The following is a 27,226-nucleotide window of genomic DNA, read 5'->3' as shown; positions in this document are numbered from 1 at the left end:
TCCCTGTGAGTTTTAAAACCGTTTTGCTGCATGGAAGTTTATAAAATTATACCAAACGAAACACAAAGATTTAGGTTTTAAGTAGTTCTGGACGTGGATTTTTAAAGAATTTGTTGATGGCAAAACTAAGTGTATTGATATAAATGAAAATTTCTACAGAAAGGTGTCCCCAAGTCCAACATAAACTCTCAGGCAATAGATAGTTTAACGAGTCAACATTCATCTGTGATGGAGGTAGCCCAGATTTAAGTCTGATCTCTGCATGATTCAGAGCCTCCCACAACCAAAGTGAGCGATGCAGTCTCCAGACTTTTTTAGTGCAGCTCTCAGTATCTTTTAATGAACTCCTTGGAAAAAGGACTTGCTTTTAATGTGGAAAAATGTAGAATGTAAAACTTCAAATGTTTTCACCAGACAGAACTTGCATGCCTTGGCCAGTCCCAGCTGGAAGTTATTGTCAAGGTTGTTGTTCATCAAAGGACTCTAGCAAAAGGCAGATCCTTGTTCTGGCATTTCTGCAGCACCTGTACAGTGGAGCTGTTCTCCATGCCTGTGGCTCTTTGGTCTGACATATGACTCCTCAGAAACATAGGAGTAAATAATATTCAAAGGTAATCTCACAAATAGTCCCTTTAGGGTCACAGCTAATATGGTGCACTTAAAGTTAAGCTTGTGCTCAATTATGAAGTTATTAGTGAATCAGAGGCCTTGTAGTCTAAAAATTTTATTGAGGAGTATTTCAACTTGAGGAAAGCCCTCAGTTTAAATGTGAATTTTTTTCATACAAAGCTGAGACATATCAAATAATTTTGGAATATTCTTTTCACTTTTAATAGGCCTGTGCAAGCTATAAAGTTGGAAATATCTTCAAATTAAGTTTGCAAAAGAGTATACTTTTCAGATTTCAAAGAAAATGAGAAGTCTGGAATCAGTGCGTAAGAAATCAAAAAGATTTTTCTCCAAGCATTTTGTTTTTCTTAGTCTGGAGGTTTTTAAGTTAAGATTTAATTACTATGTTATTATTCAAACCAACCAGAACGTTAAATGAAACAATGTTGACTTAACCTTCTTGTAATTCTATGTTTCATGACAGTTACCCCAAAGATTAATTAGATCTGCTCCACAAAACAAATTTCTGATGTAAGTGGTGATGGAAGTAACACTTTGAGCAGAAGCTACTAAAAAATCCTGTGAAGTGTTACCATAATTAAGAGCCAAAGTCAGTTCTGGCATGAGCAGATGTCAGAAAGAGCTATGCCCACGTGCAGTGGATGTCATTGTTGCCCCTAACTGAGCTCATTTGGGATTCCCTGCTCTTTGGTGGAATTTCAGCCCACTGGTGAAACTGGAGTCAGGGCTGGGGAAACTAATGCACTAGACGGCTCATTGAAAACAGCTTTTATGAGTTTCATGCCAAAGGTACATTACAGGAGAGTGTGATGCAGTCGTGGTGACTAGATGATAAGGAGAAGGGGAATAGGAGGGACAGTGTTGATTGACTACTTCTAGGCTCCCTCAGCTGTTAGTGGAGAGACCCTGGCACTTCCAGAATATTTGAGTGAGCTGCTTCGTGGTCTATCGCTCCTCATGGACCATGATGGGAAGCCAGGCATAGCAAACAGCTATCATTAGGAGATAAACAGGCACCTAAAACTGCATGGTGGAAGTACTTTCTGTATCTTCATCTACTGTGTGTAAATCTATTCAGCACTTTCAATACCATCTGACCCCTTCTAGAAACAAATATATTTTCTCTTTAGAATTCTCATGTCTTAATTAGTAACTAACCCTGTGAAATATGCAATCAAACTTTAATTTTATGAGGGTTTGAGAAGGATAATCCAAAACCTTAATGAAAGCATGCTTTTGTAAACAAGTTGCCTCTTTGCCTGGAGGACAGAATTTATTTCACATGAGATGGTTATTTGTAAAATTGGCCCATGGCCAAATTTAGATAGATAAGCAGTTTCTTAATCTTAATGAGTTCCATAATGTGCTTACAGGTAAATGCACGTTTAAACACATTGTTGTACACAAAAAAAAAAAAAAAAGAGTGAGGCAGATCAAGAGTCTTATCAGAATGAAAGCTAACCAAGGGGAGAAATACAGTTACTTGTCAGCTGGAACTGTTCCCCATCATTATTTACCATTAAGTCTTACCAGCCCAATGGAAAAGGTGACGTGGGTTTACAAGCAATTAGCCAAGTCTGAAGTCTACTTTACCCTCTTAGCAAAGTCTGTAGCGAAACACAGCACTGAACTCACTCCTTTAATTTTTTCTTTATTCTAGATACGATTAGAACTTTTTGCCTCTTTCTCTGACTCTCTTCACATACACGTAAGCTATACATACAACTGCTGATGGGGAAGTACATTTTTCTTGTCATACAAAATGTTGACTTTTCACTTAAAAAGTCAGTCTGCCCTAGAAACAAAACATTTTCAGCTGAAAATCAAAACTTTTCCAGTTTAAGTTTTCTTAATTTTTGACAAAAGTCAACATATTCCACAGAAAGCTAATATTTTTTGTGTGTTTTTTCATTAAAAACAGCTTCACGGACTCACATATTTACACTGTAGAAAAATACATGAGCACAGCTAGTATTTTCTATCCGATTCACAGGTGAATCAAAGAGGTAATAATAAAGACAGTCAATACACATGATTTGATAATGTTGCTTGGGTCTTTGGTAATTTGAATCCTTCAAGAACCACTATATGTAAAAAAAAAATCAAACTGTATCAAAAAAGGTTTTACTATTTAAAATGATTTGCTTTGTAGGTAAATGCATCCCGCCAAGAAACCAAGCTGATGGAAGAATGTGACCAGCTCATTGAAATAATCCAGCAAAGAAGACAAATAATTGGAACCAAAATCAAGGAAGGAAAGGTAAAATCTTTTCTTCTTTAGATCACAAGTAGGTCAACACTGCCTTCTCATGCCTACAGCATTTTTGCTTCAGATACTATTAATACAAGTTTGTAAAAGTCCTTATGTAGTCCTGGGCTACTGCTACTTTCATGTAAAGAAGAAAGAAATACATCAAGATTCGTGTGCTAGACCTCAACAGTTTATCTGGCATTTCTCTTACTACATGCAATTATAACTTTTAAGGATAAACACAGAAACAATATCATGATCAGTAAATGAAAATAGAATGATGGCTAATTAATGATTCCTAAACTCTGTTACCTGTCTGAAAGTGTTTCCCCCAGAGTTTTCACCTTCACAGCATCACAACATTTGATTTTATGGCTGGTAATTATCTACCAGACTATTTTAGTCTAGGTACTTCATTTATTTATTTATTAAATACTATCACATAAAGAATTGTATTCAGTTATTCATTGTCATTCTTGATAATAGGAAATTTCACCTATTTGCAAAGAAAAAAAATTTAAAACATGCAGGAAAATCAATGATGTGTGCATTTCTAATTAATGAGGTACAATGATTATTGGTGACAAACATACTGAGCCAGAAAAAGATCTGATATTCAAGTTTCAATGAATTTTGCTAGCTACCTGTTAACTCAGAAACACATAGAGTTAAATTAACAATCTTTTTTTCTATATACATGGTGTTTACTTTTTAACTGCTTAACTAAGTCAAATATAAACCCTTCTTGTGTGGGAAAAGCTCAGGAAGCGAACAAAGTTAAGAGCAGGTTAAATGGTTCATGCAGCTGTCAAGGTATTCCAATTAACTTGAAATAAAAAGCCTGTAGGCAAGGGCTCACTTAAACACGTTGGAAACCACAGGTCCTGTACATTGTGTGACAGAACCTGAATTTCCTCATGCTGTTAACAAAATATAATTCCCTTCAAAATAGAAAAGATGGCCTTCTGCATTATTGTTTCAACCCTGTTTCTCTGTTCAGTCAGACCAGCTGTGCTTCCAATGAAGTAGAAAGCTTTCCCTTCATTTGCATTTGTGATATATACATGAGTTGCTTTTGAAAAAAATCTGTTGCTTGCGAAGATGTTTTCTATTGTCCATTAGAGCATGGAAGATTTATAATACAATTCACTCAAAATTTATTTGAATGTAGTTAATATCAGAATCTATTGCCAGTCTTTGTTCTACCTTTTTCCTCCCAAAGTTATACCAATGTAGTTCCAGTAAACATCTGGAATGCTTTGCCGAAAAAACACATATGTTGAAAGATTTCAGGGGTTCAATAGAACCATATGAAAAGCCACAGGAGATCTGCCCAATATACTTTCCTTTAAGAGGGCCTGTGTGACCTACTCTAGGTGGTCCTGCCCTGGCAGGGGGGTTGGACTAGATGATCTCTTGAGGTCCTTTCCAACCCTTAAGATTCTGTGACTCTGTGACAGGGAAAATTTGTTTGTAGGACTACATTTACAGCTACAGAGCTGGAAACATTCAGGTATAAAGTTAGTTAGCTGTTAACTGCTGGGCTGCAGACTCAGACACGAGTCTGACAATGGTACATCCTTAATCTCTCCTATCACCCAAAACCTATAAAAACCCACAGAACATGTAACAGGGAAAAGAACCCCACTTAAATATCAAAAAGATAACATAATTTTAGTGCAAACATAGTTCCTGTCACTGAGGAAGTAGATGGGAAATGGATGAAATTAAACTCTTAAAGTTTGTCATCAGTTGTCTTCTTGAAGAAGATAGAATAAAGCAAACAAAAAAGGAGTTCATATGTAGACCTCACAAATCATGACATAAGTTCTGATTGCTAAAAGCTCACAAAGTAACGTTTATTTCAGTTCATTGTTTGTTTATTAATTAATTGTTAATTAATAAGTAAATAAAGAGATGAGTTACTTGATGAAGTTAGAGACCCTTTCCCTAGTTAGACTGGTGTAGACCAAATTGTAGTCTCTGCAGATGCATTTAGAGAAAACGTGATGGCAGTAGTTCATCCTAGAAGCTGATGAGATCATTAGCATCACCAAAATCTTTATATTTTCTCAGAATTTTCTTCTCTCTATTTTTCATATCTTTAGCAGAAATACCAATGTTACAGTCACTAATCATTTGGCCAGTGCTTTATTTTGAAAGTTTTCCAAAATATTTATTTTCCTACTGGTTTCTGTGATTTGATATGTGTGCTAAGATACTCTTATTTCTGCTTAGGATGCAATTGCATCTGAAGTTCAACTCAGCAACTTCACAGCTTATACCCTAACTGCTGAGACCGAGAATGTAACTTTGTAAATTTGAGCACTTCTGTCAATCTTCCTGGTTGTTAGTTTCCTCCTTTTGCATGTCAGTAGGTCTTAATGCCTTTCTAAACTCCAGAATTATTTGATTTCCTTCCTATTTCTTACTCCTGTTCAGGAGTAATGTAATAACAATGGGAAGGACTCCCAGACCTTTCAGGAACTAGAAGTTTTGTTAGCCAACATTGTCTTTAAATGGAAGTTGACTGCACCCCTCCCTAACCTTTCAGCTAATGATTGCCGTCACATCTACAGTGTTTATCCCCAGCACACGTTTGCAGTAATAACAATCAGCTCTCCAGCACTACTATGCTTTTATCCAGTTAAAAATATCCATCAAGAAAACACCGTTTGACCAAAAACACATAATGAAAAGGGAAAGCATGTGTTGTTAGTAGAACAGAACAACCTTTTCTGTCAAGTTTTATTTTCAGACAGTTTTTTATGAAACTCACCTCAGTAACAGGAAAAAAAGTAGTTAATCTATAAGCTGCCTTTAATGCAGATTTCATCGCTTCAGGGAAACTGTTATCTAAATAGCTCTTAGTTATCCTGTAAGCAGAAAGTACCAGGAAATGACGTTTCTTCTATTGGAAAATAGGCCAGCTGTGCTTGTTTTGGCTCTCTCCTGTTGTATTCCATGTGGAAAATATTGAGATAGAAAGGCCGTGCCTGTCCCCTTGTTAAAAAAATGTTACATGGCTAGATGGAGCTCACCATCAAGCTAGTGGAAAGAAGCTCTTGTCAGCAAAACCATTCCTCTTAACTCCACTTTTGCATTCCAACTTTACCTTGGAAATGCAAATGTAATCATGATTTGTGACCTTAGAGATGTGACTCTTTCTCTTCTGCTCAAGGTGGTGAGGTTGAGAAAACTGGCTCAGCAGATCGCGAACTGCAAACAGTGCATTGAACGCTCAACATCCCTCATTTCTCAGGCTGAGCAATCGCTGAAGGAGAACGATCACGCTCGCTTCCTGCAAACTGCTAAAAATATCACTGAAAGGTAAAGAAGATGTTCCTCTCTATAAACAGTAAAAGCTCAGTTTAAGATCTATGGGTTGTCATAGTTGTCATACTGTCATGTCCCACCACAGATGTGGTCAAAAAAACCACTATGTGCTGTACCACAGTGAGCAGGACCTTACTGTAATGCTAAACCAAAACATCCCTTGTGAAAAGAGAAGCAGTCAAAAAGGGATGTGAAATAAGAGAACGGCAATAGCATGCAGAAATGAGGGAGGTAGTACAGATGCCAAGCAGATATGTGGTGCTAAACACACTAAAAATACACCAGGTTTCTGGAGGCTGAACTTCCTAGTCCATGAAAAATTCTGAGATTGAGAAAGAAATCAGGCAATGAGTACATTCCTTAGAAGAAATGTGGAATCGTCTTGCCATGGCAAAGGAATGTGCAACATGCATCTCTGAAGGAGTTTACTCAAAAAGTTGGAGATTCAACAGCATAAATGTCTAGAAGTTATGGCACCTCCTGTGTTAGGTCCCTGAGTGCAGGAAATTTCTCCTAATTTTAGTATCCTAGGTCCTTTTCGGTGTGCCAGAGAGATCAAGGACCCAAAGACAAGGCAATAAATCTTTTCAGGAAACTGTGCTGTCAGAAAATTTGGTCTGGTTTTTAGTGCAACACGGTGAATGCTGAAACATTCTCACTGAATTTTAGCAGTATTTTCCAATTCTAAAATATTCTGCTGGAATTATCAGCTGTTTAGCCATCAGTCAGAAAAACAAAGAAAGAAAGAATGTTTCTGAACAATGAAGAACAACACTATAAAAAGCTTGCTTATTCATTCAGCTCGTTTTTATCTCTGGGTTTGTATGATATCTTCACATTGTCCAGCCAAATTTCATTGAATCTGAAGCATGAATTTCCCTCTTTTTATTTTTTTTTTTAAGTCTGTCGCTTACTTTACATTGCTGTATGCAGATTCTCTGAATATCAGGCTCCAACAAAGCTATTTAATCAATTTATAAGTAAGCCAGCAACACTGGATTGCCTGTTACAGGTTCAGAGCATTGAAAATATGTTGAGAAAGGCAAGGCAGGGCAAGGCAATGGATTAGACATGATCTGTCAGACTTTGCCCCTTGTTTGTATTCTGTCACCAAGCTTCATTGTGGCTCCCAGATGAAGTCTATAGTAAAACTATCACATGAGTATTATGAGTTAAAATCTGAAGGTGAGGGTGTCAGTGTTCAGTGAAACGAGCAGTAGGGCAGAAATCTGTGGAGAAACAAAGCTTTTTAACTGACCACCACAGAATATTCAGAAAAGCCCCATTTTGAAATTGTAAACATGAACAGTTGCATCATACTGTCACAGGAGAGACACTTGGAGAACAGGAATGAGTCCAGCTGACATATGTGCCCAATCAAAGTTAATTCTTGGCTATCACAGATTGCTGTGTATAATGAGATGACTGTGAACGCCCTAAAAATCAGATAATTGTTTCAAACAGTGAATAAAACTGAGGGGAAAAAACCACCAAGTGCCTGCAGACAGATTGCAAGTGGAAAAAGAGACTAAGTCTGATTAATAAATTATTCCCCACAAGTGACTATCTCAGTTCACATGTGGTGAGCAATATTTTGTTTGCTTCTAGACTGCTCATGTAACAGTCTCACCAGGGCTCTCAGCTCCAGCAGCGAAAACAGTCTTCTAAAATTATGCTCATTGCATTTCTTCATCCACATATTTCAAAGTAATTGCAGTATGATACTCTCTGTTGTAAGCACAACAGGTAACTGTGTAAGCAAAGACATTACACACACTACAGTGATTTAGGCCATGCATTATTTACAGTGGGTGAAATGCATTTTTCTTAGAAAAAACCCTTTCCAACTAAGCACAGTGTCAGATAGATCAGGCAGATTTACAAGAGGAAATTCAATCCTCTGAACCTAATACAGTGACATGGTGTCTGAAACTGCCAACTGTTGAGCTCACTGAAAACTGGGTTTAACAAATGTACTCACTGTGCAGCCTTTGCACAGCCTCAAACAACAGTTCAAAAGGGCCTGGTAATATGGTCTTCTTCACGAAAGTTATATGCTTTATGTAAGTATTCAGAGAAGCTCTTAATTTTAGATACCTGCTTGCTGATTTATTAGCAAGGCCTTTGTTAGTTTGGTAGAGATGTGTATGACCCTGAGTTTGCCTTAAGACAGGCCCTACAAGAAATGCATGTCTTGTTTTCCTACTACATGTAGAAATACCATAGTGTAGCTGCAAATGAAGTACTGGGGGGTGGGAGAGGTACAGGAGGAAAAAAAAAAAGTTAAAGACCTCAGGGAATTTTTCCCTCTTTAGTAAATGGGGGAAAAGGCATTTCAATTATCCTCTTAAAAAAACTAGGATCTACTTTAAATTAAGTTTTACAACCACAATTGCAAGAGAGACAGTGCCATAAACTGTATAACAAGAATTATTGATTAGGAAACCTTCTCAGCTCAGTTGTTGAAAACTATTCTGAAGACAATGAGATGTGCAGCTCAATTTTTTACTTTCCTAACTGTATTGTCCTGAAATACTACACAAGAAATATATGGAAACATAGTCCTTAGTAAGCATTTGGTCTGGAGCCTTTTGGGTCCTGTCTAAAGAGATATACAGGGAAAACATTAATTGAAGTAATCAAAATATTTTGACCTGACACTTGTCATGAATGACAAGTAACTGACATACATTGTGTGCATGGTTGTATATTTACCTCCAAACAGAAACAGTTAACAAATTTATGTTTTGCAACATGAGGTTAAATAATCTCTTTGCTTAAACGGACCAAACTTTCCATAAACATATTCAGCATCCAGCTCTCCAGTCAAGCGTATTTTGAAGGATCTTAAAAGTCCATCCTGATGGGAGTTTTCTTGTGAAAGCTCATCTCTTTGTATTAGTACAGCTGGACAGACAAAAAGTGGATGTAGCTCCTCGAAGTAGGTAGGCAAGGAAACTTTACAGTTTTGGAGGAAATGTAACTATGCACACATGGTTGCAGGGAAAAACCTTTCAAAATAAACTGTGCAGACATCTGTTTGTTTTATCTCCCCCCTGTGCTTTTTGAAGTTAACAGCAGTGTGCTGTGCTGAACAGCTGAGGAGGTGTGGGGATCTGCACCAAACCCTTGAGAGAGCTGTGCCAAGGAATGCCTGAAGCAAGAAGCTGCTTGGGAAAACAAGGGTTGGGAGACGTGCAACGTCTGTCAGTATTGCTTAAAACAGATAAATATGGTGCTATTGCTACTTTGGTTCAATGAGTGACTAGAACAAATACTTCCAAGTATATTGTTGCTTAACCAGTATTTTGTTTAAAAATTGTCTGGCACTGGCTGTTAGGGAAAAGCCAAGTAAGAAGAGATTTTTACTGGAGATTTTACTTGGAAAAATAAATGTGGCAGGAGAAGCTCCTAACTTAAACCATATAAATGAAACACATAGAAAAGTTTTGTTAAGCTTTTTGAGAAGTGATAACGACCATAATAGTCAGGCCCTTCCTTGATGAGAAAGTTACTGTGTCATGTGAGCTAAAAGACTTTTTCTTTTCATTATAGGGTTTCCATGGCAACTGCATCCTCCCAGGTTCTAATTCCTGAAATTAACCTCAACGATACTTTTGATACTTTCGCACTCGATTTTACCAGAGAGAAGAAACTGTTGGAATGCCTTGATTACCTTACAGGTAATTTTTTTTTTTCTCAAGGTGCCACTATTTTGTGTTCCCTATAAAACAGTAGTGATAGGGTTCTCTTCATTCCTCTCTGTGGTCAGTTAGCTTTGGCTGACTGCCAGGTGCCCAGCAAACCACTCTCTCATTCTACCTCCTCAGCAAGACACAGAGAAAAAATAAGGTGAAATGCTCATGAGCTGAGGTAAGGACAGGACAATCACTCAACAATTACTGCTACAGGCTCAACGTGGCAAGATTCATGTTACTTATTGCAAAGCGATTTTAAGAGTAGGATACTGAGAAATAAAAACAAAACTGAAAACACTTTCCCACACTCCATCCTTCATGGGCTCAACTTCTCTCCCAACTCTTCTACCTCCTTTCTGCGAGTGGCACAGAGGGATGGGGAATGGAGGTTCCAGTCAGTTCATCATGTCATCTCTGCTGCTCTTTCCTCCTCACACTCTTCATCTGCTTCGGCATCTCATGGGATTCAATTATTCACAAACTTCTCCAATGTGGATCTTTCTCATAGGCTGTATTTCTCCAAGAACTGTTCCAGCATGGGTTTTTTACATGAGGTACACTCCTTCAGGAATTGACTGCTCTGTCACGAGTCCCTCGTGGGCCATAGTTCCTGCCAGAAACTTTACTCCTGCATGGGCTCCTCTCTTCATGCAGCAGCTTCCTTCAGGGCATATCCACCTGCTCCAGCATGGGTTCCTCCCCAGGCTGTAGTGTGAATATCTGCTTCTCCATGGCTTCCATGGCTTCAGGGTCAGGGCATGCCTCACTATGGGCTGCACCACGGGCTGCAGGGGAACCTCTGCTCTGGCACCTAGAACGCCTACTCCCCGTCCTGCACTGATCTTGGTATCTGCAGAGATGTTTCTCTCACATTTTCTCACTTCTCTCTCTCCCAATGGCTGTGCAGCCTTTTCTACTCTTTCTTAAATATTTTATCCAGATGCACTATCAGCATCAGTGATGGACTCAGCTTTGGGAAGCAGGGGATCTGTCTTAGGATGGCTGTGTCCAACAAGAGTTCAGCACTTGGTCTTTTCTCACAGAAGTCACCTCTGCAGTCAAATCACAACCAAAACCTTGCCACCTAAACACAATACATTCTCCATTATCAACAATCCCAGAGTGTCCCTGTAAGCATTAAATGCTACAGACCACAACTGTGATTCAATTCCTACCTCCTCTCCTTGCATTCCTCCCCACCAGGGTGTGGGCAAGTGGGAGTGAGAAATGGTTAAAAACTAGTGTAGCAATGTGAAATGAAAGAACAGCTGGAGCTCAGACTGGAGCTGCCAGAGGAGAGAGAACAGGCACCAAATACCATTTCCTGGGGGATGGATGCTCCACATGTTACCCTTTCCCTTGGGACTGCCTCCTCACTGCAGCAGATTGCAGCCTGGCAGATTTCCGATGAGCAGCCAGACATGGTTCAGGCAATCAGCATCAAGGACTCTGCAATGAAGGATGTTTTCTCGTGCCAGTGACACTGTATATTTTCCCCACTGCAAAACTGGAGGACCTTGCTGTGTGTAGGACTAGAGAGCCTGCAGGGTGCTGTGTGCTGGGGTGTGGGATGGTCTCTCCCAGCTTGCTTAACTGAGAGCTTTGGCCTGAAGCAAGCCTGCAGGATTAGACTCTTACTGAAGGTCTGAGTAATGTACCATCTCAGAGTATATAATGACTCACAAAGAGAAACAAATTACTGTAATTTAGGGTGTTTTGATTTCAATGCCAGAATTAGAACAATTCATTCCAGTTCAATTGAAAACAGCAGAGACACAGGGTAGGTTTTCGTTTTGCAGAGTCTGTAAGCATCTGCTGTTAACAGCGAGAATTTGCAATGAAAAGCACAAAGCACTGTCAGAAGAGCACTTGAAACCCTTCCTGGACCCATTCTCTTAACCTAGTTTGCAAGAGATACACCTCTGTTATTTCAGAAGAATGTGAAAGCATGGAGTCTCCTCATTGCCAATGACTGGATCTTTTCCATGAAGAGGGTGTCTTCTGGCTTTTCTTCATAGGAAAGTCTGAGATAGTTGAGGTTGTTCAGCCTGGAGAAGACTCTGAGGAGACGTTATTACAGCCTTTTAGTGCTAAAGGAGCTTTATAAGAAAGATGGGGACAGAATTTTTAGTAGAGCCTGTTGCAACAGGACAAGAGGTAGTGGTTGAAAACTTTAAAAAGAAGATAAATTGAGACTAGATATAAGGAAGACATTTTTTACAGTGATGGTGGTGAGACACTGGGATGGGTTGCCCAGAGAGATTGTGGATGCCCCATCACTGGAAATATTCAAAGTGAGGCTGGATGGTGCTTTGAGCAGCCCTATCTAGTCAAAGACGTCCCTGCTCATTGTAGGGGAGTTGGAGTAGCTGACCTTTAAAGGGCCCTTCCAACCCAAACTATTCTATGATTCAGTGAATAAGTGAACAAAGTAATATTAAGAAGTGCAAGGCTGTCGGTATGCACAGGTTAGCACCACTATTGCCTTATAGAGCTGTGAGGCTTTTGCCATATCTGAAAGAGAGGCTTTATCTGCAAGAAATTTCTCTATCACTATGTGTGTGGTGAATGCAACCAGTGTTTAACACATACTTAATTAAATAATATACCATAATAATGTGGTGAGAGTCGTTTTAACTTTTTATACAGTACAGGGTGAAATGTTATGGTGTCTGTCACTTCTCAGCATCTGCTGGAATTTTGCACCATGTTGAATATTCAGCCCAAAATTATAAAACTTATTTACAAAATTCTAAAAAGATGAAGGAAAAAACCAGACTCATTTTCCCTAACCTAGGAATCTATCTGTAAAATAATCAGCCTTGACTGCCTTTACAGTCAGATAAGAAAAATAACCATCTCATTTTAAGGTGGGTATATCAGGTTAGTTGACTCCATTCTGGAGGTGCCTATTTCTCCCAGTTGTCTCCAAACAGAGGCTAGAGAGATTCATTCAGATACAGACAATAGTGGTTTAGATCTTTAAAGTTATACTAGGTGAATTCTATCTAAAAGTCTGATCTTGCACTGCGCAAGTCTTCTTCACGTTGTACACCATATGTCAATATTGCCACCCAAATTGCTGTACACTGCAGAAAGTTAATGTGGTATCTGTACCAAAATGAAGGGTGGTCTTGCTCCAAAGACCCTTTCTGTGATCCATCATGTTAGCTCTGTCATTTACACAGGTTCTTTTCTGCCTTCTACCTACCTCATCCAAGTCTTGACAAAAATGCTCATAGTTCAGGGAAGGGACTTCTAAGGGAAGTTTCAAATGTATCAAGTAGTTAATTTGTTATTTCTTAAACTACCATTTTCATCCTTGCCCTTGATGCCCAGTAAAGAACAGTTTTAGCTGGCTCTGTCTTTGTATTATTTTTCTTAGCATTAATGAATAGCATATGGCTGCAATGGCAAAATCCAAAACACATGTTCTGAGCATGAAACACAACTTATGTAGACAGTTAAAATACATTTATGTAAATATATGTATATATGTAATGTATATATGTATATGTGTGCTCCCAAGAGTCAAATGCACTGGATTATTCCCTATTCTTCAGAAACTTTAGAGGAAGATTTCTTTTACCCCTTTCAGATTGGTGCATGGAATCTTCATAGATCTTAAACTGAAAACTTTACTTTTGTCATGTAAAATGAAGAACATTTATAAGTCCTAGTAGTACATCTGTGTTGCGAACTAAGTGAAGAACCATATCACATCTATTGTCTGTACTGCTTCTAAACAAAATGTCAAACCCTAAATTCCAACTTCATTCTCTCTGCAATGAGTTACTTTCAAAACAATTGTCTTTGGTTGTGTTCTAGACAGTTTCTTCTCCTTTGATTCTTCTCCGTTGTCAAATCTTTCTTCACCCACCATCTCACATCCTTCCAATTTTCTATGTGGTACATTGAAGTTTGCATCTTTCTTTCTTCCTAGGCTATTTCTTTCCCAAATGTAAATTAAACTAGTTTGTGCTTATCTTTTACGCAGCTCTCTGTCCAAAGCTTCTGCTATCCAAATGAAAATCTCTGATATATCCCTGAAAGCTGCCAGCCAAACATTGAGATGTCAAGCCCAGTATATTAAAACAATACCCTTAATCTTTCTCTGACTACTCTATTCTCTGTATATATATCCTTAATGTCTTTTGAAAGCTCTCTTATCTTGCCAGTTACTCAAGCTTTTCATCTGGAACTCATCTTTCTCTAAACATGCATCTATCTATAACTGGGCAGTGCATATGACTTGCAAACTCTGCACAATATTGCTGACATAAGGACTTTTTTATCCTCTGTGAATCAAAAATACTTGTTCTGTGTCTTAATACTTTGAAATCAACTGCAGGAACATGAGTTCTTCAACCCTGCAATTTGCCCTGCTTCAGAAATTCTATCTGAAATGATGTTTTCTTTATCCATCACTTTACCAATGACTGCGTTAAAAAAAATGTATTGTCTAGTATATGCCAGCAATTTTTCACACCACTTCATTCTGGAAACCCTTCACAACTTGTCTTTCCCTTAACTCTTTCAGTATTAAAAGATCAAAAACCACCTCCAGCAGGCTCAGTCTCATGATTAAGATGTTATCTCATCTCATTCTGTTGGTTTTGAACAGTTATGGTCTACCCAAAGACAATGTCTAGATGTTTGTATAACTGAGCTCTTGATGGCAACTCATGCATCACGCGTTACTAATAGATCAAATTTGTATCCAGATCTTATGTAACTGTGCCTTTCAAATTCCTATGTTCTGGTTCAGTCCAATGACAGCCATGATGCACCACAGGGTCAGTAATGAACAGTTGGGAGAGATTCAAAGCACCTTCCTCAACTCCTTCATGTTCATGCCAGCAATATGGATATTTCTAGTACCATGAAGTCAAGAAGGTGGCTTAGATCTTCCCTTTTACTCAGTATCAAAATCAGAAAGTAACCTTTACAAAATCAGTCACCTCATGACAGCAGGGAGGTACAGACTGAGCAAACTAAAGGAAGCTGAGGTGGCTTAGTAAATCCTTCAGACCTTAGGCTGGGAGGATTTAGGTATAGTCTCATTAGTCACACAGGAACCACCGAACTCATGCTGGTATCCACCAATGAGAGGTGGCCATTTCCCTACACCGCCTTTCAGGAGTAAGGACCATGTGAGGGCTTTCATTCTGCTGTGGCGCAAAAGCCATGCAGGTGACATTGAAAGGAAGGTGAGCTACATTAATCTGTTTGAAAGAGTAGATATGCTTACACGCTCAGTTACTTCAGGAAGCAAATTTAAGAAACTGCTTTTATAATATGTTACTGCCTTTCAGGCACTTCAGATGTGGTTCTTGACTTTTTAAGTGTGTCTGCCCAGTTTTGATTTGAAGTCATTGAGGAATGATTTCTTTCCTGTTAGTGTTGACTCATGAATGCACATGAAAGAAGGTCAGAGGAACTGAAGCAGTTACCACTCCCAGATGTTTGTCCTGGTCCTATATAGACATTGCCACCCATGACCAAGAATAACTACAGATGTTAGGAAGCAATTCCTTAAACTACTGCAGTATTCATTGTGCCTTGCTAAGTCTGCTGGCACTGATTCCAGATTTCCTCACTTCTCAAGGATGTAAAGTTTGGGTTTTCAAGAGCTGCTTCACTTTTTTTTTTTTTTAATCAGCTCTCCTTGATATTGCAGTTTTTAGACAGGACACTGCTAATAACTGAGAGTATTAACAGCATTGTTTGTCACACTTTGGTCTTGTTTGGTTGTGAGCCTGCCCTCAACCTGAAATGGATTGGAAATGCTCATGGGCAGTCACTTGTCCTCCACCAGGAAACAAGACCAAAGGGTAGATATGAAGCTTTATGGCTTCCACTGTGGTGCTGGAAGCATGCTGGCATTCACCTTCCGAATCAGTGATAGAATACATTTGAGTCAAGGCCATGTGTGTGTGGCCTTCGGTTTACTCTGGAGTTTCTGTAGAGCTTTTGTTTTGCCACCTGAGCTCTGTAAAAGTAGTAGTAAATTTGATAGGCAAATCATGCGCTATCAAATGTAATAATGAAGATAACTGATAAAGGTCAATCTCTTTAATTGGATTATGGACTTAAACTCTCCAAAGGAGTGTGTGCAGTGGAATGAAGGATTTGGCAGTCAGACTTATGCATTGTTTTGAAAGTTATAACATAAGTATTTGCATGTAGAGTTCCCCACCTGTCTGCAGGGGAAGCAGGTATGTTTTCTTTCATTCTGAGTGATTTACAAAATTAGTGTTGCGGAAGAGCTGCTTTTCATGCACTATAGTCTTGGGTGAGTGTGGATTAGTCACAAGAGCAAGGGAAAACATGTTCTCTTTAGGTCAAAACTCTTTTCAGTCATTCTTATTATATGAAGGCCTGTAAATCTCCAGCAATAAAGCCAGCCAGGTGTGCACATGAAGACAGGCTGTCATTTTCAAAGGAATTGAAGACACGTAGGTGTTATTGAAATGCAGTTTACAGTTCATTAAACCTTCAGTAATTATTGCTTTGCATAAATTAATATTTATTATCTGTGTTGTGGTAATAAAAAGTACATTTCTCAAGTAAAAGGTTTTGCTCTGTCAAATGCAAGAGATTACTGAACCAAACTTGAGTTAAATATTAGCACATACACAAAAATGGATCCACTCGTATATTTGTAAATAATAATTTTTGTAATTTTTGTTTTCCTTTGAAGGACAGGCAAAATTTGAAAATGAAAAAAAAGCTGCAGTGATTTTTCTGCTGGATACAGTTTTGAAACATTTTTTGATAGGATGAATGCAGTACTATATAACTCTCACAACAATTGATTGGCCTTAGTTAGTACACAACCTCTAAACTTCAGCATTAATCTTTCCAGAGGATTGTGGAAATCTTTTTTTTCTCCTTTTTTGTTTATATTCCCCTCCTGGGTGACTGTTTATTTTAGATCATTTCTCTCTTTCTTTATTAATACCCATCTGTCCCAAGGGTTCCTCTGCTGAGTTAAAAAATTTTACATTGGAAAGGATTTTTTGAGGCCATTATTTGTGGCTAACACAAAGTTAAAGAACTGACAGCAGAAGTATCATTCTGAATTGCCCTCTTTTTCCCTTAATACAAACATTTTTTGGTTGTTTCAGCTTGAGTGCCTTCCTTTCTCACTATGTGATAGCTGGGAAGAGCTATTAAGCACAATGATCTGTTTATCTTCTTATTTATTTATTTTACATGATGGTGGCACACAGGGAAGATGATTAGGAATGAAGTTCCCAGCAAGACAAGTAGGCAGGAAGGCCTATAAGTCTCTCAAAGAAAGACTCATTTGTTTCTTGTTTAGGTGTTTGGCTTCGTAAAGAGTGCAAACAAGGAAAATTTAGACCTAAGAAGTTTAAGTTTCACTTCTTTAAATAGGTCTTTAGAATAAAACTGTGTATTAATATGGGAGAAGAGTGTATAGCTTGCTACATAGAGGTCTTACTTCCTGACTAAGAAAAAAGAAATAGAGGGACAACTTTTTATTGAAGTATTTGGATTGTTTCCTAGAATTCTTTAATTAGCAGAATCATTAAAGATTAGGTTATAATAGTCATTCAGTCATGATGTTATGATAAGGACTCTTTATTTAAGGCTGAAAAAAAGTGAATTGTATGGCCAACAGAAATTATATGCACATGTAGTTGAATGGATAGCTAGGAAATAAATAAAAATGAACTTGGAGAGTGGAGAAAATTGAGCATGAAAGTGAGAGTGCTTGGATGCTTCCTAAAAATTATATTTTTTAAATACAATTTATGCACATCTCTGGTGATAGGCTATGCAAACACTACTTTCGAATCAACAGTGGAGTGTTAACTCTGCCTCTTGGTATATGTATTAATGAAACTTTGATAATTTTGGTGTGATGATTAGAACAGTCCTAGAATAAGTAATTCTACCCATTTAATCACAATTTAATGTGACCACTGAGACATTACTTGTGCTAGGATATCTGAAACTAAAGCTACTTTAATAAAAAACAATTTCAAAACCTGGAGTTCCTAGGTGGTTATAGAGATAGTAAGAATTCCTTTACAAGAATTTATCAAATAATAATCAAAGTTATTACTGGAATTAGCAAAATGTTGTTGAGAAGTCTGCTGGATAATATGGCTACAAATTCATACATCAGGTGAGAAGGAAAATATTTTATTAATTGTGTCAGTAAGCCTCATTTGTTGTATTTCACAGCTCCAAACCCACCTACCATTCGAGAAGAGCTCTGTACTGCTTCATATGATACCATTACTGTCCATTGGACATCAGATGATGAGTTCAGTGTGGTCTCTTATGAGCTGCAATATACCATCTTCACTGGACAAGCTAATGTTGTTAGTAAGTATAAACCTTACCTTTTCTAGTCTAATTTCTCTGTTTTTTATTAAATACCCTCTCTGATTTTAATCTGTGGCTTTCCTTGATGAACAGTTTTACTGATTATTGCTTGCATTGTCTTGTAGTTAAGTAACTATTCCTCTGAGAAAAAAAAAAATATTTCCTAATCTTTGGCCAGGAATTCAACACTTCTGGGTTCAGTGCTTAGTGATCATTGACTATAATTTTGGAGAAGTCATTTAACTTCTTCATGTTCTCTGTGTGTTTAATGGGAATACCACTAGGATGACGCATAGTTGCTTTATGCAACAAGGATTCTGGAATGAACCAGATCAATCAAAAGGTAGAATTTGCTCAGTCAACATTTACTTAAATTGAGAGGTCATTGCCACAGAAGGTTGTTGTGTTTTTGAGCTCGAGAGATGAATGACTGGACAGATCATGCAAGAAAAATCCACGGAGAACAATGAAGTGCAGACTTCTTTCTGTCTCAGGAAGTCTCAGAGCTGTTGAGGCCTGGTAGAGTATGGTGAGAAGTGATTTCTGTATGCTTTCCCTGTTCCTTACCACCTTACTATACTCTTGCTTTTGCCTACCATCAAATACACCGGTCATGCACTGAGCTCAATAGGCTTTTAGTTCTTTGCTAGGGCAGAAGTGTTTTTCTTCTTATGAAATTTGTTGAGATACTTTGATAAAAGTCAGTGGTGTGGACATGTTTACATGCTTTATATCAGTGAAAAAACAGTATGTCTATGCTAAGTTTCGATACTGAGCCAAACTCTTGCACTGACTCTTGTGTTGCTGTGTGCACCTCATTTTGCCCATCACTAAACTGAATTTTGTTTTCCAAGACATCTGAAAGGATATCTGCGATTTCGTGTGCTGGCATTTTAACACCACTTTTAAGTAGCATATTGTGAATATATTGTGGTATTCAGGACTGACAAAAAAATAAGGTAAACAGTTGAAAATTTGATGAGTTTTTTGCCAAAACCTCCATTTAGTATTCCACTAAATATCCTAGTTTTGAACAACACACTATAAAATTTAAGACTACTGGAAAGACCAAGTGAACTTTAGCGTACGCTCCTATATCTGAGTGAACTGGATTAAAAAAGGATTTATTAGTAATTTGAAACAAATTGAAGCAAAGTAGATAAGGAAGGAAAAGCTTCCCTGTTTAATTACAACTAGAGCAGATAGGACAATTATTAACACAGTACATTGCTTGCTTTCTAACCTGTTTTTATCTATAGCTTTATGCAGGTCAGTTATTGGTGTTACGTATGAACGTGACGGCACAAAGATGTGCTATTTCATTTTGCTTACTAGTGAATAAATAACAAGGTATTTAATTTTTAGACTCTATTTTGCGTTTCCATGTGGAGGTGAAAGCTTTGATCTGTAAAACGTGTATCAATTCGTCTACTCTCAGAGATGCAATGTGGTAATTTTAGGGAATAGCATGAAGTTCTCAGTGTTCAGCCTGAACTTTCATTCTATCACTTTGCAAAATGATGTCATTAAGAGTTGGGCAGAAAAAAAATTAATACTGTAAGAAACTTTGTTTACAAAATACTCTGAAGACCTTAAATGACAGTAGAAATAAATGAAAGAAGGGGCTCTTTTTCTTCTGCTTTTTTTTTTCTTTATGACAGTTAGCTCTTACACAAATAACCTGGCTATTAGTTTCAATTTAAATAAGATCTATAAAGTTAACCTGAATTAAATACATGAATATGTAAGTATAGGTGGAAGTGTTTTCTTAATATGTAAAGCTTTTAAAAATCTTATTATTTAAATATAGACTTTAACACCTTAAATGGAGATGTTCCTGCCAAGTGTAACTGCTACAGATCTGCCCTGGTTTCTAAGACGTAAGACTCTCCCAGTTCATTCCAGCATCCTGTTTTTACCCAGAGCACTGCTGGGATGTTTCTTCACTTTGTTAGATTAAATTCATTGTCCTGAAGAAGAGTGTCATATCTCAACTTTTTAAAATGATTTTCCAAGATTGTCCCTAGGATATCAGAGTGTACCTTAGTAATGTGGTTGAACACAAAGAGCTGTTTTCAATGGAAGTCACGTTAGCAGGCCCTGCACTGCAACGTTTGTGTTTTCATAAACTGAAGCTAGGTGTTAGGGGTTTTTTTTTAATCCTGTTTTACTGGAAGAGAATTTGACTTAGTACATGTTTCTTTCTATTTATGGCATTTACATACTGTTGCATGTAATTATTTTTAAAATTTATTACTCTGTCATATCTCAAAAAGCTTCTGTTGGTATTGTTTGTTGCCTGTAGCAGATAACATAAACAGGTCCATAGATTGTCTTTAGTTTTGTGTTTTTGTAGCTAGGAATTAGTCACCAGGGAGTAGCTAGAGTACTGTTTTAAACCAATAAGATTTTTTTTTCCCTTGAGACAAGAGGAATCACTTTGCATACATACCCCCCTACTGTGCTAATGGAGGCTGTTATTTTGGAATCTGTTTCTTAAAACCACATAGCCAGACTGACTGCTTTTTCCACTCCTCAGTACATTTCCCCCACCAGAGGCATATATCATTCAGAGATTGTTAAGAATTCAGTAACAAAAACAAGCAATGCTATGTTTTTCTAGTGTATTTTCTATCCAACATAATCAACTATATTCTTTTTTATTAACTGAAAAATTGGAGAGTTAACGTTTGATGGAAACAGTCCAAATAGAGTATTTCATTTTGAATCCTATTTCATACAGGAAAGATTATTTCCAAATGTGGACGGAGTGCTTGGCTATGAAACTCCTGGCAGCCCTATTCTGTGCATAAGAGCAATACAGAACTTTAAATTAAGCAGCCTTTCACTAAAGCAGTTGTGCTCAGACTTATACCATTCACACATTTGCATTTCTGAGAGGCAGCTAATCACCTGCAATTTGAATATTGTATAAGATTTTTAATATGACTCTGTCACTAGCTAACATGCATTATAATTTCATTATCCCATTTCAATAATTTTTCAAGTATTTATTGGTGATGCATTTTTTTAACACCGTGGATTTGCTTTATGCTTCTGGAAGGTTATAATTTAAATACCCAGTTCTTCAGTAGCTGTGGTACAAGATGTCTTAGTACATCTTGTACTAATCTGGTACACATCTCTTTCTTCAAGACAAAAAGCAATAAATGATTCCCTCTTTCCTGTTAGATGGAATTTGGGTTAGTTAGTTATATCAGCTAAAAATGACTATATTAAGGATACAGAGTTCTATCAGAACTTTTTCAGTGTTACATAGTTCCTATGAGATAGGATAATTTCTGTTGAAGAGTCTAAGACAATTAAGGAGCCCAAGCTTCCATGAAAACAGTTAATGACTCATCAATCAGTTTTTGAATATACCAGCTTTTGTCTGTTTCTTGAAGTTTTAATATATTTAAACTTTCTATTGAGGATTTTAGTGCCTTTTAATGGCACGAAAGCAAATTTAGGATAAAACCAAGAAAACATTTGCCTCATGAAAAGTATAAAAAGAGTGTATCTCTTTTTTAAAAAATGATGTGTTCTGCAGAAAACCTCCATATAATATCTCCTTTCACATGGGAATGCAGAATGGACTTGGAGAGCTATCTGTTACCTTCGCCTGCTGTATTTGTTCTACCTATTGGAATTGGTAATATTTTTTTTTAAATAAAGCATTTAAAAATAATTAAAATGCTCAAGAGATTAAATAACCTTCCCATGATGTTTGTGCTCCTCTTCCAGTTTTCAAGAAGGTATCTTTTATTAAAATCTACCAGTGTAAACTTTAGGAGGATTTACACCTTGGGATTTTTCCCATCTGTTTTTTAAAGTACATCAATAGCCAACACCAGGGAAATAGCTTTACAAATTATTACCTCCAGACTCTGAGAAACTTGTTTTGAAAACTCACACATCCTGTACGAACATCACTGTGCTCACTGCACCGTTCCAGGATGTAATTTAAATTCTCCACATTTTTGTAGGCTACAGTTTTAAAATACATTGTTTTACCACCTGCATAACCTTGTAAAAAGCCCTGGGTTTTTGAAACAAGAAACCTGAATGTAGCCTGGATTAGGAGTGGGTACAATAGAAGACCCTTAGCTCCTGCTGCTGAACCAGTGAGGAGAAGATGTATGCTTTTACACTGAACCTGTTGCCACTGGCAGGGAGCTGAGAGGGCAAATGCTACCCCTAGATGCCTGTTTTACCCCTGCTTGCTCATTTCCCTGACAATTCTTAATCACCTTTTGTATTCAAAGAAAGGCAGTCTTGACGGCATAACTGGAGGCAAATTCTTTTGATGTAGTGACTTAACTTGGCATCCACTAGTTACTTACTGTTCTGGATTTTGAAGGATTTTTGACTTGTAGTTTGGCATCATCAAAACTTCATTCCCAAGATCTTTGAATCAAAGTTCAATTTAAAGCCTGTAATTGAATAGCTCACAGTCAGGAAGTAAATGGACACATCACTCAATGCCTTGGTGCACAGGAAAAAGCCAATTTTGTTCTGGCAGCAACGTTTGTCAAGTAAAGTACCAATGTGTCCTGGTAAGATCACATCTGGAGTACTGTGTCCAGTTCTGGGATCTCCAGTTCAAGAGAGACAGGGAACTTCTAAGGAGTAGTGTAGGACTACCAAAATAATGAGGAGACTGGAGCACCTCTCTTTAAGGAAAGACTGTGGGACCTGGGGCTGTTTAGCCTGGAAAAGAGGAGACTGAGATGGGACTTTATCAGTGTTTATAAATACCTAAAGAGTGGATGTCAAGAGGATGGGGCAAGTCTTTTTTCTGTAATGCTCAGTGACAGGACAAGAGGTAATGGGCACAAGCTGGAACACAGGAAGTTCCACTTGAACACAAGGAGAAACTTTTCTGTGAGGATGAGGGAGTCCTGGCACAGGCTGCCCAGGGAGGATGTGGAATCTCCTTCTCTGGAGGTTTTCCAAACCCACCTGGATGCATTCCTGTGTGACCTGATCAAGGTGAGCATGCTTTAGGAGAGGGTTGGAGGTCCCTACCATACAACAGGAAAAAAAAAAAAAGAATACAACAATCAGTCACTGCACATAAAAACATTTATTATACGCTGGTAGTCTGGGATGCCTAAGACTAGAGGACAAAGGAAAGAAACTTTGGGTATCTTGTGTCATCAAAGAGGATAGAGCCTTCCCTTAGAACACAAGTCAGGTCAAATGAAGGTTTCTCGGCTGTCTCTGTTGACTGCATAGAACGTTTAGGGTAGATAAGGTCTTAACTTGGGAACTCTACTTTTTGTTCAAGGTCAGGTTGGATGATGTACATCTGCCTGACATTAACCTCAGCAGCAGAAGCCAAGATGCAGCAATGCCTAAAAATTATTGTGACTCTGCCTTCTTCACACATAAATTAACTGAATTATTTAATAACAACATAATTTACTCTATGTGGGTATTTACAGACTAGTGAGTATTGAGTGTATATAAATACACACACAGAGGAGAAGAGGACACACTGTAGAGGAGACTCATAGCAATGTAACTGTACCTTTACAGTCCTTTGTATGCCTGTTTTGATCCAAGTTTTATACTTCATTAAGGAGCAATCAGCCTCTGGAGGGTATCATAAAAAGTGTAATGCAAGCCTGAAAAATGTGTCCTCTAGAGAGTTGTGGTGACTAACATAAATCTAGTTTCAAGGTGATTTAGCAAAAATCTGTTTCCATGTAAGGATTTATTTACACGTGGCCTATATATACCATAGACCTTTGCTTTCAAGGTGTGGTTGTGGAAGGAGAAGATATTTCCAGGACCACTGTCTGGATCCATCCCACTGACTGTCATGTTATTTGATACTCTGTCAGAGGCATCTGAGTTAAGGATTCCTTGATCCTGAGCTCCCTCTAAAGCCAGTGCTTCATTTTGTTTAATTATTATCGCTTATTTTGCAATAGCACCTGTGAGTCGGGTAAGCGATGGTCTCAATGAAAAATCAACATGGTACTCCAGCTACAGAACAAGAGTACCTTTAATACCCATGGCAAATTTTGGGGGGGGGAAAATGAGGATTTCTCTGAGCAGTCTGCTAAATATTTTATGCCAGGAAATTGCTGCTTTTGTTTCCTTTCTTCCTCTTAGGAAACCCAGCCTAAAAATATAAGTATCATTCAGTATGTATGGTTCAGTGGAACAAGATATGGACTGATATTTCTACAAGCAGTTTACTACAAGTGCCAGACACAACTGAGATTTAATGAGATAAAAGACTAGGTTCTTTATTTCAGGAGGTAAACAGATGATAGCTCCATATGATCTAATTTATTCAATATTCTTGAGAAAAACAGTGCTGCAAGGTTGATTTTCTTTGCTGCTTCTGTCCACATATAGCAAACAGTTTGGGTCCCTTGTTGCTGATGTTTCAGGAGGCTACATGTAATCAGGGTGTTTACTGGTTGGAGCATCAGGAACATACCAGAATTCTTCTTTACTCACTTTACAATTTTCCCACTTTACACCTGGAAACTGCAACAAAGAAATGTTTTCATTCTGGTAAATTACAGTCAGAGGGCTGAAACCCATGTGTGAGTTCAGCCACAGGCTTAGAATTCCAGACTTCAGGATGATGGGAGTGGTTCATTTCACCTCATATTAGATACTGAAAATTAAGAGAGTGCACCTAAGCTTTCTTTGTGGCCAAGAGACTTGTGTTGGGATATTCACATCTGGAGAAGTGAAAGAGACTGCTCAGTGATTTCTGCCTCTCCTCAGAGTCCAGAAGAATAGGTTAGGCATTACAGCTCTTCATTAGATGATGAGGTGCTAATCTCACCTGAAACTGTGCCTCAGTTACTCATTTGCATAGCAGGATGAATAGCTGCCTGCCTCTCAAGGATGCTCTATGTAATGTAAGAGAACTTTGAGACAAAAGCTACATAATTCTTAGATTGAAATTTGGGGGTTAAGTTCTGTTTCTAATGATCTTTTGTTACAAAAAGCACATCCCAAATTAGGAAGGAATCTCCTAGTATGGTTATGAATTGTCTATGAGTCTGTAAACCTGTATCACAGGTATTTTTCTTTCAATTTGGTATCTGATAACCTTTTAATTTTTACTTTATACAAAGGTTTTGTATTGCCTAATATGCAGAGCTGACATTATTACTGACTTCTAAAAGAATCTGTACTAGCTGTTTTGCTGGTAAAACATGAGTTAAAAGCTGAAAGCTGTTTTTTAGAAACACAGGAGCTTTATTTTCTATGCCCTGTAGAGGTAGAGACCAAGTAATCTGTTAGGTTCCTAATCAAGCCAAACATTTTCTTTTTAAGTTTCCAACCTTAAGTACTCACGCACATACATATGCATCCATCTACATGTATCTTCTTCTAGCTGTATAACTATATAAAAGGTTGTGAACATATATATATGCTTTTTGAATGTTGAATTTGTTGTTTATGTAAACATCTATAATACGGGAGCTATCAGACTGGGGATCCATTAGACCAGGAGCTGTTCAAAGTGTACAGTAAGTAGTATGAGTGATTTACTGTCTTTGCAGTTATACCACCGTAAGAATAAATATGTAGATTAATAAATTCATTTTAATGGAGTATTTTCCCATTTTGAAGATGATATTGTTCCGCCTTTGTTTTACTTACTTCCTACACATTATACTTCTGTAGTAGGCACTAAACATATATTTAAAAGTTTGTAACTGGAAAATTATCCAGCTCTTCCCCAGATGACATCTAACCATGAGGACATAAATGAAACAGTTTCATCCATTTAATTTATTGTCTTAGAACACAACCTGGCAAAGTTTGGAGTGTAAGAGCCAGAACTTTCTCTGAAGCCCATACTCCACCCTGTTTGGCCTCACATGATTTGCTTCAGATCCTGAAGAATGCATACCTGGGGACTGTTGGCAAAGGTGCCTCCTCAGCCCTCCTAGCTTCACTGCTTACGTTAGTTTTCTGAGGCTTAAACTGAGTTCATTAATCCAAACAGTAGATTGATGGGATCTCCATAATCCTCTAGTTCTTAAGCAATAAAGAATTCCTTGTGCAGGTATATGAAAAATCTCAGACTGCTTGTGCCTCCACTGAGTTATTTCTTAAATGCTCATTTTTTATGGTTGACTTCACATAGCAAGGACTTAAAAGGTACCTTGGCTGAGGGCTGGTGAAACGAGTTAGTGACATTAAGTAGCAACTCAATAAATGTAATAGCACTTTAAAAGGTACAGAAGCAAAATTCATATTGGTCATTGGGTGCTTGGGAGTGCTCTAAATGTTTGTCTGTTGCAAACTATTTAGTATGTTATGGCTGATGTGCTCTGTTTGAAATTGCAGGTCTATGCAACTCAGCCGACAGCTGGATGATTGTTCCCAATATCAAACAAAACCACTACACAGTGCATGGGTTACAGAGTGGCACTAAGTACATCTTCATTGTTAAGGCCATTAATCAGGCAGGCAGCAGAAGCAGCGAGCCTGGCAAGCTAAAGACAAACAGTGAGTAACGTGAGAGCTGGCATGCACACATTCTTCTCCTTTCTTGCCTTCCTTTTTAGGTTTGATCTTTGGAAGATACAAGAGCACAGAGCAGTTTGACTTGTTTAAAGTGCTTCCCACAATGAAATCCATTTATTTAACTTGATTAAAGATTGCTAGAGTTTTCAGTAGTGCAGAAATTACTTCTTTTTTTGAAGGAGAGATGCATCTGTAGTTTGGTCACTGGAGATATCATTTAGGAACAGAGCCATCACATGTGAAAAGATTTGAGAGTACTCTTTTGTGGTTTTGTTTTAATGTCCTCTCTATTCTTTTTCCACTACAAAGCAAAACCTTTTCTTATTTTGCAGTAAAACGTTGTAATTTTTGTGTCGTGTTCATAAGTTAATTTGTAGTTTAATTTCATCCTCCAAAGCGATCTCTTTCTTAGGACACTGCAAAACTTCTTACC

General features: G+C 37.8%; 1 protein-coding gene across 3 annotated transcripts in view; it reads left to right on the top strand.

Moving 5' to 3' along the window:
• The window catches only part of MID1 (midline 1), a 192,903-nt gene that overhangs the window by 150,110 nt on the left and 15,567 nt on the right, over positions 1–27,226 (top strand). For all 3 annotated transcript variants that reach the window (XM_061998778.1, XM_061998761.1, XM_061998769.1), the window contains exons 4-8: positions 2,783–2,890; positions 6,063–6,211; positions 9,773–9,900; positions 18,133–18,276; positions 26,614–26,775. In XM_061998778.1, the coding sequence (XP_061854762.1) occupies positions 2,783–2,890; positions 6,063–6,211; positions 9,773–9,900; positions 18,133–18,276; positions 26,614–26,775 (691 nt within the window). The remainder of the gene's footprint in view (positions 1–2,782; positions 2,891–6,062; positions 6,212–9,772; positions 9,901–18,132; positions 18,277–26,613; positions 26,776–27,226) is intronic.

The sequence above is a fragment of the Colius striatus genome, chromosome 1, assembly GCF_028858725.1.
Source record: "Colius striatus isolate bColStr4 chromosome 1, bColStr4.1.hap1, whole genome shotgun sequence".
In the NCBI taxonomy this organism is placed as follows: Eukaryota; Metazoa; Chordata; class Aves; order Coliiformes; family Coliidae; genus Colius; species Colius striatus.
The sequence above is the reverse complement of the archived record's forward strand: the minus strand, read 5'-3'. Positions and strand labels throughout refer to the sequence as shown.